The sequence below is a fragment of the Brassica rapa genome, chromosome A07 (genome assembly GCF_000309985.2).
Source record: "Brassica rapa cultivar Chiifu-401-42 chromosome A07, CAAS_Brap_v3.01, whole genome shotgun sequence".
In the NCBI taxonomy this organism is placed as follows: Eukaryota; Viridiplantae; Streptophyta; class Magnoliopsida; order Brassicales; family Brassicaceae; genus Brassica; species Brassica rapa.
In genome coordinates, this window is record NC_024801.2 from 27,204,974 (window position 1) to 27,217,703 (window position 12,730).

Consider the following 12,730-nt stretch of genomic DNA (forward strand, 5'->3'; position numbering starts at 1 on the left):
GAAGAGCAGTCGAAAAAGCAAATGAAAGTTAGCTAAACAACCCAAGTCAATGAAAGTCAAACAAACGTTGCAGTATAAGCATATATGTTGGCAAAAAAATCACATGGCTTATCTCTCATTACACTAACAGTTGCAAAAATAAGAACAAGAGACAAGCGAAGCATAGGCACATTATACAGACTTTCATATTACAATCGTCTCTCATAAGCTGAAATCAAAACTCAAATGCACATTCATTATTCTGAATTGATCAACTTAAGAAAAATATTTGTATAAATAACATGCATACACCTTGTTGAGTACTCCCTTAAATTGGTTTTCCTCTTACCCTACACAAATCTGGAAGTTGCAACAATCTGTACAGAGACTTCTTCCCTATATATTTTTCATCCACAATCACAACACTCCTCCCTCTTCCTACAGGAAAAGCTTTCAAGACTAGTAAGTTAGAGCTGTAGCGCCAAATCCGGATGCTGCTGGGATGAACCTGCCTGAAGGTTAGAGACCGGTGAGTTTGGTGAGACGAGCTTAGCGTTGAGATCAGGGTGAAACCGGTTTAGTTCCGGTTTTGTGTTAGGCGACAAGCCTTGTCGCGAGAAAGCAGCAGTTTCCAGCATCTGGTTTACTCCTCTGCAGCCACGGAGTAGACCGTTGCTCTCAGGATTGATCAGCGGTTCTGACTTAACAGTTTTTTGATTCAACAAGCGAGCAGCTGATGCACTCTCTTTGCTTTCTTTGGAAGAATGTATGCTTTCAGATGCCAAGTCATTCGAACACTTTGGCTGCTGAGGAGCTTCTGGCTTCTCTCCAACCCAACCGGGACCAAACTCGGTTCCACTTGGTAACACTGTCTCAATCCTCTTGCTGGCAAGTCTCCAAGCAACAGGACCAAGATTTGCAGCATATCTTGCTAGACTCCTAGCGTAGCCATATTCAGTATTCAACCCAACCTGGTTATAAAACAAGGAAAGGGTCAGATTCTGTTTGTTAAAAACAAAAGGAGATATTATATAAGTTGCTAACACGTACTGGAGTTAACTGTTTCAAACCATCCTCAAGACTTGTACAAACCGAAGCTTCTTGCGAAGAAGGAGAGATGTCCAGGAAGTAAGAATCTCGCCTGTTCTCGTCCACATTCTTCATCCCGTATTTGTTGACGGCCTTCACAACCGAAGCTACACAGAAAATGAAAAAAAGAAAACTGGTTTTAATGTCAATAAAACTAGAAAGTTAAATTAAGAAAAAAGTAGATATTTACGTGGGAACTCCTTCTCCCAATCAATCAACAAGCCACTTTGGTTCTCGCTGTAATGGTTGGTTCTAACGGAAGGAGGTGTTCTTCTTAGATTGTAAGCGCCGGATAATCTAGAGCCGTCTCCACCAGGAGTGTGCGCTGCTGCTGCATCAGCTGAACTCTCAGAAATAGTCCGGTCAGTCAAAAATGGCTCAGAATGTTTCTTAAGGCCTGAGCCTGGAGGACGGCCTCTTTTGACAACTTTAGGCTGTTGTTGTGACTGTGAAACTGGTTCTACTTCTCCATCACTTTCTTGTCTTAAATCTGCAAAGTCCTTTTTGGCTAGCTCAAGCATTGCTCGTGCCTGTTATAGTCAGAGAAACACCATCAGAAAAGTGGAGATAACCAAAAGGGAAAAAGCGTAGCGAACTTGTTATATAAAAAGCAAAGAACAAAACCTGTCGATGATATATAGTATCTGACGAATTGTATTCCATAGCGTTTGTGCATATTAAAAACACGTCTTCCTGCATGAGATGAGAGGGTCAGAAACGATATACGCATCTTCTCATAGTAGCAATCTTTTCATATTACAAGTAAAATTAAGTACAGATCATAAGTTTTATTATCCCATTTACGAATATAACAACTTCCACAAATGCTTCTCGGAAAAATAATATGTTGTAGCTAACAGAGAAACTAGTGCATTGAGACTTAGGTATATGAGAGAAGAATCAAACACTCTATTCCAGCAAAACTAAATAGCAGAGTGAATGTGACAGTTCAGTGAGAAGTATCGAGGGTGGTGATATAGGTTCAAAGGACAAGACTTGCCTCAAATTGTTCTAAGGTAGAGTAAGCGCCGGCTTCTAATTTCTCCCGCAATGTGGTAAAATCCATAGGATTCTTGATAATCTCATGATAATCAGGAAGCTGTAAAACAAACTCTCACAGATAAAGATAACGCAATACCAGTGAATTAACATGCACAAGCTTAACATAAAAATTAGAAAACTCCACCTCCTCTGGATCAACAGGGTCAGAGTACACTCCATAAGTATCCTTCCTTCAAGTATTGCAAAACAACATTTTATTCAGAAACCAAATGAGAAGAGCATGGAGAAGGGAGAGCAAAAGAAAGGGACATACTTTTGAACTCTATCGAGGATGAACAAGAGCAACTTTTTGTCTGGCAATGGTGTAACGGGCCCAGACTCCACAAGAGACACCCCTGTCCACAAGTAAAATGTGCCGCACATTAATTTAAATTACTCACCAGAAATTTTTCACTTTTATTCATACACAAATTCCAAGTTTTATATACTTTGAAGAATCTCTGTCGCTTTCGAACCCTTTTGTCCCTGCAAGACAAAAAACCAACAGACACTTCATTAACCTCAAGTTGAAAATCCTATAAATAATAACAGTTATACAGGTGTCATATAACCTGTAATAACTAACATTCATGTCCATGGAAGAATCAAAAGAAGAAAAGACAGTCAAAGTCTTTGAAGTACAAAACTTTAAAACTAAAAACAAAAAGTAAAAAGACAAATTGAAGAACTTGTCTGAAGACATGATTGACTCTTAGTGCAGAACCTTCTTTTAATTCAGATAACTATGGAATTAATAACCAAGAATCAAAGAATATAATATTCAAAAGAAAGATTAAAAACCTAAAAACAAGGCAAGACAAAAAGGAAAAAATAAAATAAAAATAAAGAGAGAAAATTATGAATTTTCCATTTTTCCACCAACAAAAAAAAGAGAGAAGAGAAAAAAAAACCGAAATAGTCAAAACTCCATCACTCAACTCAGAAGAGGAAACTTCAGTTAACGCGCCAAATCTCAACGATTTTAAATACCTAAATTAACAGTTTTTATTTTTTATTTCAATTTCAAAATCAAAAACTCCAATTTTCTTTATATATAAATATTCACAAAGAGCTCTGTAACTACCGTAACATCAGATCCGGCGCCGCCGATTTTCCGGCGGTTGATGGAAGAAGCATCGCCGTCCAATTCAGATTCACGACGGTCGTCGTGCGAGTTCAACCCGTGCAAAAGCCGTTGCTTCTTATCTCTCCGCTCGTCATCGTCTTCTTCTTCTTCCTCTTCGCTGGGATTAACAATCCGGCGACTGGATCGGGTTGCGGCGGAATTAGGGTTTCCGAAACCGGATCTAACCTCTTCCTTGGACTCATCTAGCTTGCTCTGAAGCAGTTGTTGCTGCTTCAGAGCTCGCTTCTGGACTTCAATTAGAGATGGTCTCCCTTTCTTCTTCCTCTTCTTCGTCAATGTATCAGCTACCTCCCCCATCTTCTCTCTCTCTCTCTCTCTACTCTCTCTCTCTTTCCCCTTTCTTCCTCTGAACAGTCGTTTCGGCTTATTTTGTTTTAAACGCATAAATGGAAATACTCCGCACGTGTGAGCTTGTACGTGTGTAAGTAACTCGTGCTAGGCCCTCTGAGGTGACTACACACGTGGTTTGCTATGAATGGGCAGTCTTCGGATAACGTTTCGAAATCTGGAATTTTATTGGGCCGTAGTTGGTAAAGCTGTAACGTATCAAATTAATTGGTTTACGATCGTATATAGTTTTATTATTGGGCCTGTATGGGCCTTAGTTGATAAAGCTGTTTTACGTTTTCTTCTCCAGATTTTTTTAGCCGTCGATTTGAGTGTACACGTGGCTGTGTGGCTGTCGTGACATTTCTAATTTTAGTCAACCCTTTTCGCAACGTTTTTTCTTAGTCGGTGGTTTTTTTTTTCTTCATCCTTCTAGTTGTTGCTTCATTGAGTGAGACTCTTCTCTTCTTCGTCTACAGTTTCCATTTTCTTTCGTCGCGTTTACATCTCCGTCGAATTCAACCTTCAAAAGAGAGTACAAAGCACGTCCTTGCTCGTACATAGTAGAGACGAAGAAGTGAATCAATCTCACAAGTTTTCGATTCAAGGATCGTGATCGAATTCTCAAGCTAGAAGGTTTTTTATTATTCTTCGTTTGGATCGGTTTCTTCTGGGGATATCGCGTTTAGGAACTGGTACGCGCGCTTTCTTCCTTTTTTTTTTGTCATGTGTCACTTACTAATAAAGGAACTATCCTGAAGTAATTAGTTTGTCCTTTTATCCTTGATGCTAAATTAGGTAAAACATGCCATATTAGGGTTGTAGAAAATGATGATTATGGTATTATTACAATTGGTAGTTGTTTCCAACTTTAGATGTTAGACTTTAACAAGTCTTCTCATACTCCCTCTTTTGAGATGATAGTTTGTAACAATTAATCTTGAAATATTGAGTTTGTATCCACGAAAACCAATTTTGGATCCATTGTAGTTCCAACTTAAAATCATTTTGCAGTAATTTGATTCAGTTATATATATTTCTAAGATCATTTCAAACTTCCCATGTGTTATTTTGAAAGCCTTAGGCGATTTAGTATAGATTTCAAAAAAAAAAAATTCTTTTACAAATTTGGAAGTCTTTGTTTTTTTTATAAATTTGGGAGACTATGTCTATATAATGTTCTTCAAAAACATTTGGGAATCATAGACGAATATTTCATCTGGCTTTCTCCAGAACCGGTCCTAGTAGTACCGTAGATTTGGATAATGAATTTTTGTTCCTTGAACTGAAGAAAAATGCAGAGCATAGCTCTCAGTTTGGTAATAAAACAATGCACTTCATTCAAAAAAATAAATAAAATAAAACAGTGCACTTCTTTTTTTTAGTATCCGATTACTTTGATTCTACTGATTATTATATGAACTCGTGCTTGCAGTGAGTGATCTTACCATATGGCTGCAAGTTGTGATGGAAGTCAGTCAGACCAAAGCTCTACGTTCGAGCCAGGGATCGACAACATATACGAAGCATTCATCTGTCCGTTAACAAAGAAAGTCATGCAAGATCCAGTCACTCTGGAGAACGGTCAGACCTTTGAGCGTGAAGCCATCGAGAATTGGTTCAAAGAATGTACAGAAAACGGTAAACCTGTGTTATGTCCCATAACTTCTAAGCAGCTTAGCATCACTGATCTAAGCCCAAGCATAGCTTTACGCGACACTATCGAAGAGTGGAGAGCTAGGAATGACTGTATGAAGCTTGACATTGCTCGTCAGTCACTATATCTAGGTAACGCGGAGGCGAATATTTTGCTGGCGTTGAAGAATGTTAGAGACATCTGCAGGAACATACGTTTGATTAAACGCCGTGTCCGCAACCCTCAGCTTGTAAGGTTGGTTACGGACATGCTGAAAAGTACTAGTCATGAAGTGAGGTATAAGGCTTTGCAGACGCTGCGAGTTGTCGTCGAGGGAGATGACGAGAGTAAGGCGATTGTGGCTGAGGGAGACACTGTGCGTACTATAGTTAAGTTTTTGGCGAAAGAGCCGGCAAGGGGAAGGGAAGCAGCTGTTTCTTTGTTGTTTGAGTTGTCTAAATCAGAGCTCTTGTGCGAGAAGATTGGATCGGTTCATGGAGCTATCCTCTTGTTGGTTGGTCTTACGAGCAGCAAGTCGGAGAATGTTTCGACTGTTGAGAAAGCTGATTTGACTTTGACGAACTTGGAGAGATCAGAGGAAAATGTTAGACAGATGGCTAGCAATGGTAGACTCCAGCCTCTTCTAGCTAAACTTCGTGGAGGTGATTTCTCCATACCACTACCTTCTTTACTGTTAAACATATATACTATTTAATAGGCTTAGGCGTTCAGGTGCCGTAGGTTCGGTTAGATTCGGATTTTCAAATTTCCCTTTGAGTTTTACTAATTATCGGGTTGGGTTCGGTTCTTTCTTGGATTATAACCAATATTTTAAATCACCCAAAAATATTTGTTTAAAACTAATAAATTAACAAAAAAAAAATATTTAAGTTATATGTTATCCACAAATTTAATTAAAAAAATAGTTAAATTATTTAAACTATTCATATTGGATTTTGGATTTCTCGGTTTGGATTAAGGTAGGGACTTTGGTTTCGGGTAAAAACGCCTAGGCCTACTGTATAAGAGCAGGTTGTATATCTGAATCATATATGAAACATGATATGCAGGTTCACCTGAGACAAAAGCCTCCATGGCTTCTTATCTTGGAGAGCTTGCTTTAAACAACGATGTGAAAGTTAATGTGGCGCAGACCGTTGGTTCTTGTCTTATCGATCTCATGAGAAGCCGTGACATGCGTGGAGCTGCATTGGGAGCTCTCAACAAGATCTCATCTTTTGAAGGGAGTGCTAAAGTCTTGATCGGCACAGGACTTCTCCCGCCGCTTATCAAAGACCTGTTCTACGTTGGGCCGAACCAGCTTCCCATTCGACTCAAAGAAGTCTCAGCTACTATTCTTGCCAATATAGTGAACATTGGCTATGAGTTTGACAAAGTCTGTGTTGGAGCTCATCACCAAACTCTTGTTTCGGAGGACGTAGTTGAGAACCTACTCCTGTTAATTAGCAACACTGGTCCGGAGATCCAGGGGAAGCTCTTGGAGGTTCTTGTTGGACTAACTAGCTGCCCTAACTCGGTTATAAACGTTGTCTCCGCCATCAGGAACTCAGGTGCCATCATTAGCTTGGTTCAGTTCGTTGAGGTTCATGATAATGATGATTTGCGTTTGGCTGCTATCAAGCTGCTTCATAACATTTCACCGCACATGAGCGAAGAGCTAGCCAGTGTGTTGCGCGGCACTGTTGGACAGCTTGGGAACCTTGTTGGGATCATATCCGAAAGTACAACAACGATCACTGAGGATCAAGCTGTTGCTGCTGCGCTCTTAGCTGAACTGCCTGAGAGAGATTGGGGTCTGACGCAGAGATTGCTAGGAGACGGTGCTTTTGAGAAAATCATCTCCAAGATTATTCTTATTCGCCAAGGTGAGATCAGAGGGAAACGGTTTGAGAGAACGTTTCTCGAAGGACTTGTTAAGATACTTGCTCGGATCACCTTTGCACTCACCAAGGAGACACAGGCCGTTTCGTTCTGCCGTGAAAACAATCTCGCTTCTCTGTTCCTCGATCTCCTCCAGTCATACAGTCAAGATAACATCCAGATGGCTTCTGCGATAGCTTTGGAGAATCTTTCACTTGAAACCAAGAATCTGATAGTGTTACCGGAACTGCCTCCTCCAAGCTACTGTGTCTCCATCTTTTCATGTCTGAGCAAACCGCCTGTTGTTCTAGGGATGTGTAAGATCCATCAAGGGATATGTTCGCTGAGAGACAGCTTTTGTCTTGTTGAAGGACAAGCGGTGGATAAACTGGTTGATCTTTTGGACCATGAGAACGACAAGGTGGTTGGGCCAGCACTTGCAGCTCTCTCGACGTTGCTAGAAGACGGTTTGGAAGTAGAAAACGCGGTGAAGTTGATCGTTGAAGCAGACGGGTTGACGCCTATATTGAACGTTTTGTTGGAGAACAGGACAGAGAATTTGAGGATTCGAGCTGTGTGGATGGTTGAGAGGATCTTACGTATTGAAGATATAGCTAGAGAGCTTGGAGAAGAACAGAACGTTACTGCAGCACTTGTTGATGCATTTCAAAACGCTGATTTTAAAACGAAACAGGTCGCTGAGAACGCGTTGAGACACATCGATAAGATCCCAAACTTCTCTGGTATATTTGCACCAACATTGGCTAATAAGTGAGTCTTATATGCATATCCTTGTAAATGATTTTTTTGTAAGAGAAATTGATTGAGATTGAAAGTTCCATGTTTTTGAAAGTAAGTCTGGTTTTAAACTTAAAAGGGATCTGCTACATTTTAAGTTTTCTAGATCTCATCAATGAACTCTAGAAGATCATCTACTTCTTGCCTCAAGGCTATGATCTTTTGTTGCTGAGAAGCGATTCGGTTTTCGATATCACGCCCTGAGGATTTCTTCTCGTACCCTTCAACAACAGTGGTGTGTTTGGCCATCAACTTCTCTTGAAGTTCTCTCTCTTTCGCAACTAGCTCTTCAACCTGTTACAGAAGAGACAGTTAAACAGAGGCGAGGAGACAAAGGGATGAGTAACAGGTGGAGAGAAGATTTGAAACCTTTGGAGATATTTGTGAGGCTGATGGGAAAGATTGTAAGGAAGCCAGAAGAGGTCTCAGTTCTTTCGACAGATCTTTCAACAAACTGTCAGTGGATTTGCGAGCTGCTTTGCAGGTTTGAATGTCACCGGTTCTTGATAGATCACGCAGCGATGCTTCAAGCTTATCATGTGCAGCTAAGCATTTTTGGATGATGTTTTGAACTTCCTGTAGTGTTGCTAGGACCTGATAAACAAAAGAGACTGCCATTTTTAATATCTACCACATAAGGTATTAGACTATTAGTAGATTACATGTATTTGTGCTTGAAACAAGATTCCAATGTACCTCATCCCATTGGAGTTTAGCCAAATATGCAGCAGAGGACTTGGAGATGGAGAAGTCAGCCCGCGTGTATATGATGCAAGTGATGAACAGAACAAAAAATCCAGTGATTAACATCAATGGCTCACTCAGTAGATTGATGTTGCTGAACTTATAGTAGACCTGTACAAAAAAACACATCTCTTGACCCATTAAACTACGAATATTGTGGATATAGAATGATAGTAGTCAGATGTATTATATATACCTGGATTTTCTGGTTGTGATCTGGGACAACGTTGTTCTTTTCTAGCACAACAACTGGTCTACCAGCTATATCTAAGTGTGAATATTTGATCTGAAAAATGAACAGAACAAGTTTGCAGACATGAAGAGGTCAAATGTCAGAATCAAAGCACACAGAGACAGAGGATAGATATTGATAGAGCCAAGACTGTGTTACCTCGTGAGACTGCTTGACAGCGAATGGAGTGGTAACTGATATATCTTTTGAACCCTCAGGTAAGACCACCTACAATGGAGGAATAAGGACACAAAAAAAACACTCAGTGACATCTTTATTTTAGCAAATGAGATCATACATGTAAGAGATTGATTGCTTTGATTAGTTTGCTACATCATCTCTAATACTGCAAGTTCAAAGTGTATAATACCAACCTGTACGATGAGTTTTTCAGTGACAAGGTCAATCATAGGGGAGCCAAAGGAGATGTCAAGGAAACGTTTCCCTTCCGATGCAAACAAAAAGTCACTAAGTGGCAAACCATAACCTATCGTGAAAAAGGTTTTCCACCCACCGAACAATGGAAACCGAGGCTCAATAAGTAACTCTGTCTGCAACCAACCAGCAAAAAAAGAGAGTTAAACACACACATACATCAGTTACATTAAAACTCAAATTAACATTTAATCCAAGATATCAACCTTTTTCGAATCACTTTGCATCTGAGACGTGGAGATATTGCCAATATCATCTCTGTAATATATGGAATGTGCTCTAGGTGGTAATCTCGCAAGTAAATGCCTAAAGGCAGATACTCCTTGGGGATTAGGTCTGTCTTGATATTCTAACCTTGAAAACTCTCCCTTGAGTTGAGCCCCACGGTGAACTAAATTGTAGTGCTCCGTGACCTGCACGTTCCCCCAATGAGACACTTCTATTTCCCTCACGAGCCTCTCCGCCACAGCAAACGCAGCCTTGCTTTCAAAGTGAACAACAATCGGAGCATACGAATACTGCGCAAGATTCTTATACGGACCATACTTAATCTCCGACCCCTGAACCTTCGTGTTCTCCAGCTTGGAGTAAGATTCAATCCTCGCATTAGGCAGCTTAATAGACAACGACTGAGACTCAACAACATAAGGAGAGAGATACTGCGCGCTTTCTTGGAGCATAACGAGATGGATATCTCTCTGAGTTATCTTCTCCGGAAACGGCTGAAGCACATTGGTGAACGCGGCAACTACCTCCAACGTCAAAGTATCTCCTTTGCTGAGGGGTTTAGGTAATGAAACTGAGTAGAAACTGATCGAATCTGGCATTCCTTTAGGGTGAGCTTCTTTAACAGAGAGATTGGCTAGAGAGCGTTTAGCTTTCCCTTTTCCCTCGCTGTGTGAAACCGATAGGTAAGCCAAGTTGTTGCTAAGAAACTTAGGGAAGGTTAAAGTAAACTCGGAGACTGACTCAGAGCCAGAGTTCACAACCTATACACACCAAAATGGATACAAGCCTCAGTCAGAGACACCAACACAACTTAAAATTGAATCTAATCCACACAGTCTCGTGACAAGTTTTGAAATTTACCTTAAGGGTCTTAGTAACACGAGCAATCTGTGACGTCACATCGATCTGCACACAAAAAGCAATAACATTTAATCAATAAGAGAAGCTTATCGAATTACATATCCGATCCCACTGATATCGTATGGAATCGAGAGAAAGGTTATATCTTTTTGATCTGATTCGAAGTGTTGAGCACAGATCAACAAATGTAAGCTCTGCGAATCGAACAGGGAACCTCGTGAATCCAACAAATCCAGATCGAATTGAAGACTTACACGACGTTCGACTTTGGATAGAACCAGATCGGAGAAGGCGGGCGTTGCGAGAACGGTGATGGCTAGCAGAAGAAGCAACAGATCGACGACGACGCTCGAGTTCTTCTTCATCGTTGATAGATGATTCAGATCAGTCTCGTGACTCGCTTTACTTCACTCAGAGAAGACCAGAGTGACAAATTATTCAGAAACTCACATTCCCGGGTCGGGTTGACCCGCGCAAACAAGCTAATTAGATTAGATAAAACCCAATATACACTGGGCTTAGATCTGTAACACGTGGCAGGTATGGGCTAACGGACTAATTATATTAGAAGAGGTCCATCATATTGGGCTTTAATATGGGCTTAAAGGACACTCTGTAACACGTGGCAGTGATTAATTGGTTGGACCTTGGTGAGATAATACAGTAGTCAAAACTAGGTGAGGTTTTGGTGTTTTCGCTCTCTGCTTGTGTGTTCTGGTGGGTAGAGTGATTATTTCTTGGCGATTTTCTCGAGGGAGGATGGAGACTTCTCTGAGGTATACGTGCAATTCAAAGTCTTTGAAAATCCATGCGAAGGAGAAGCTCCCGGTGAACTCGAAAACCCATTTGCAGGTGAAACTCTTCGTAGCTTCCAAAACTTATTGTTTCGTATTCGTACTACTGTGAATGATGTCTTATTGTTTTTGTTTGCTTTGAAGCTTAATTGCGTAAAGTCGTGAAATTTATTTGAAGGGTTTGAGTTTTTGTGTGTAAAGTTTCAAACTTTATGTTCAAACTGAATTTTTGGTTAAGATGAAAAGCCTAAACTATGTGATTTGCTGATGAATGTGGACTAGGATTTGAATTTGAGTTGTTGCAGGAGCCCAAGTTGAGTAATGGTTTTGGTTTTGTGTTTCACTCTTCATTTGTTTGAAGTTCTTGTTAGGAGTTAGTGTTTTTAGTTTAGGAATATAAGGTTATGTCTGAGTGGTTAACTTCATTCTCATTAGGCTTCCCCTGAATCTCAGTGTCGTTAGTTACTTGCGTTACCTTTCTTATTTTCTTTGGTGGGTTTTGTTTGGTGATAGCTTCATGGAGAGCTAGATACTGGAACTGGGGCTCCTAGTTACTTCTGTGCGATGATTAGACACCTTTTCCCCGAGGTTTTATCTCAATTTCGCACTATCTCTTTGTCCTGAACCGTAGACTAATACTCATAGAGTTGTCACAAACTTCTTGTTAGGCTTTAACAGGACTGGGAGTAGGAATCCATTATGATAAGCGCCAAAAGCTTAGGTGTCTTGTACGCGGGAAAAAAGGGTTTCCTGTGAGAGATGATAAGAGTGTTACCTTCAATGTCAAAGGCCGGTGTGATTTTGATCAAGACTTCAATCAGGTTCTCTTCTTTTCTTTGGTCTCAAGAACTTTTGTTCAGTTTATTTTGATCCTTACATGCTTCGTTTTGTGCTTTACAGAGGAACCCTATAGGAGCTGCAGAGTTTGCCTGGAACATAATGAATTTTAAGGAAGATCAGGATGTTAGGATCAAAGTTGGCTACGAAATGTTTGATAAGGTATCTCTCTCTCTCTCTCTCTCTCTAGTAGCTGAAGCATGTTAACTGTTCCAAACTTCAAAGTAAACAATGTGTTGTGTCTTTCTTTCAGGTTCCTTATATGCAGATTAGAGAAAACAATTGGACTCTTAACGCCAATATGAAGGGAAAATGGAACTTGAGGTTTGACCTGTAAGGCTGTAACTGCATTTAGTATTCATCATCATCGTTGAGAAGTGTATTAGTACTACTTACGGATAAGCACACTTTGATTCTATCTATTAGTCAAATTCAAAGATCTTCCAAATCATCTCCATTACTAATTACAAAAAAATGTTGCCAAAATTATATAAGCAAGTGTGAATTAACTGGTAAACACATGCTGAAGCCGAACCAAAATAAACTAGACCGAATAAAAGTTGTCATGATTTCATTAACCAATTCCAAACCGGGATCACTAGAGAACCAGCCCTATTTTGTACCGGTTTGGTCTGGTTTGTGTTAGTTTTTATTTATATGGTGGTGCTGCTGAGAACATTAACATCAGTACCAAACACTTG

General features: G+C 40.1%; 4 protein-coding genes across 5 annotated transcripts; 2 read left to right on the top strand and 2 right to left on the bottom strand.

The window, feature by feature from the left end:
• Nucleotides 1-146: 146 nt before the first annotated feature.
• LOC103832095 (bromodomain-containing protein 9) lies at nucleotides 147-3,628 on the bottom strand. Its single transcript, XM_009108050.3, has 9 exons — nucleotides 3,194-3,628; nucleotides 2,559-2,595; nucleotides 2,384-2,465; nucleotides 2,255-2,300; nucleotides 2,069-2,167; nucleotides 1,693-1,761; nucleotides 1,259-1,598; nucleotides 1,030-1,175; nucleotides 147-950 (listed from the first exon to the last, which is right to left on the bottom strand). The coding sequence occupies exons 1-9, from the start codon at nucleotides 3,551-3,553 to the stop codon at nucleotides 447-449; spliced, it is 1,683 nt and encodes a 560-aa protein (XP_009106298.1). The 5' UTR covers nucleotides 3,554-3,628; the 3' UTR covers nucleotides 147-446.
• A 239-nt stretch (nucleotides 3,629-3,867) lies between these two features.
• LOC103832097 (U-box domain-containing protein 43) lies at nucleotides 3,868-7,956 on the top strand. Of its 2 annotated transcripts, none has more exons than XM_009108052.3 (3): nucleotides 3,868-4,278; nucleotides 5,019-5,881; nucleotides 6,290-7,956. In XM_009108052.3, exons 2-3 carry the CDS (start codon nucleotides 5,035-5,037, stop codon nucleotides 7,873-7,875), a joined length of 2,433 nt encoding a protein of 810 aa, XP_009106300.1. In that variant the 5' UTR covers nucleotides 3,868-4,278; nucleotides 5,019-5,034; the 3' UTR covers nucleotides 7,876-7,956. The 2 variants fall into 2 exon arrangements, with proteins under 2 accessions (XP_009106300.1, XP_033131969.1); XM_033276078.1 differs by having other exon boundaries at nucleotides 3,868-4,272.
• On the bottom strand, nucleotides 7,861-10,888 carry LOC103832096 (dolichyl-diphosphooligosaccharide--protein glycosyltransferase subunit 1A). The gene is made up of 9 exons (XM_009108051.3): nucleotides 10,653-10,888; nucleotides 10,399-10,443; nucleotides 9,516-10,298; nucleotides 9,249-9,425; nucleotides 9,034-9,102; nucleotides 8,839-8,928; nucleotides 8,595-8,753; nucleotides 8,268-8,492; nucleotides 7,861-8,192 (listed from the first exon to the last, which is right to left on the bottom strand). The coding sequence occupies exons 1-9, from the start codon at nucleotides 10,761-10,763 to the stop codon at nucleotides 8,001-8,003; spliced, it is 1,851 nt and encodes a 616-aa protein (XP_009106299.1). The 5' UTR covers nucleotides 10,764-10,888; the 3' UTR covers nucleotides 7,861-8,000.
• Nucleotides 10,889-11,045: 157 nt separating this feature from the next.
• LOC103832099 (outer envelope pore protein 21B, chloroplastic) lies at nucleotides 11,046-12,484 on the top strand. Its single transcript, XM_009108053.3, has 5 exons — nucleotides 11,046-11,250; nucleotides 11,706-11,780; nucleotides 11,861-12,013; nucleotides 12,093-12,191; nucleotides 12,283-12,484. Exons 1-5 carry the CDS (start codon nucleotides 11,158-11,160, stop codon nucleotides 12,364-12,366), a joined length of 504 nt encoding a protein of 167 aa, XP_009106301.1. The 5' UTR covers nucleotides 11,046-11,157; the 3' UTR covers nucleotides 12,367-12,484.
• The last annotated feature ends 246 nt before the right edge of the window (nucleotides 12,485-12,730 follow it).

Bases quoted from the DNA above. Each gene is read 5' to 3' on its own strand.
- LOC103832097 (XM_009108052.3), top strand. From the start codon at position 5,035: ATGGCTGCAAGTTGTGATGGAAGTCAGTCAGACCAAAGCTCTACGTTC. The intron at 5,882-6,289 runs GTGATTTCTCCA...CATGATATGCAG, and splicing joins TCTAGCTAAACTTCGTGGAG to GTTCACCTGAGACAAAAGCC.
- LOC103832099 (XM_009108053.3), top strand. From the start codon at position 11,158: ATGGAGACTTCTCTGAGGTATACGTGCAATTCAAAGTCTTTGAAAATC. The intron at 11,251-11,705 runs GTGAAACTCTTC...GTTTGGTGATAG, and splicing joins ACTCGAAAACCCATTTGCAG to CTTCATGGAGAGCTAGATAC. The intron at 12,014-12,092 runs GTTCTCTTCTTT...TGTGCTTTACAG, and splicing joins TTGATCAAGACTTCAATCAG to AGGAACCCTATAGGAGCTGC.
- LOC103832095 (XM_009108050.3), bottom strand. From the start codon at position 3,553: ATGGGGGAGGTAGCTGATACATTGACGAAGAAGAGGAAGAAGAAAGGG. The intron at 2,168-2,254 runs GTGGAGTTTTCT...TTTGTTTTACAG, and splicing joins ACCCTGTTGATCCAGAGGAG to CTTCCTGATTATCATGAGAT. The intron at 1,599-1,692 runs GTTTTGTTCTTT...TGACTATAACAG, and splicing joins ATACTATATATCATCGACAG to GCACGAGCAATGCTTGAGCT.
- LOC103832096 (XM_009108051.3), bottom strand. From the start codon at position 10,763: ATGAAGAAGAACTCGAGCGTCGTCGTCGATCTGTTGCTTCTTCTGCTA. The intron at 10,444-10,652 runs GTAAGTCTTCAA...TTTTGTGTGCAG, and splicing joins TATCCAAAGTCGAACGTCGT to ATCGATGTGACGTCACAGAT. The intron at 10,299-10,398 runs GTAAATTTCAAA...TGGTGTGTATAG, and splicing joins GTGTTACTAAGACCCTTAAG to GTTGTGAACTCTGGCTCTGA.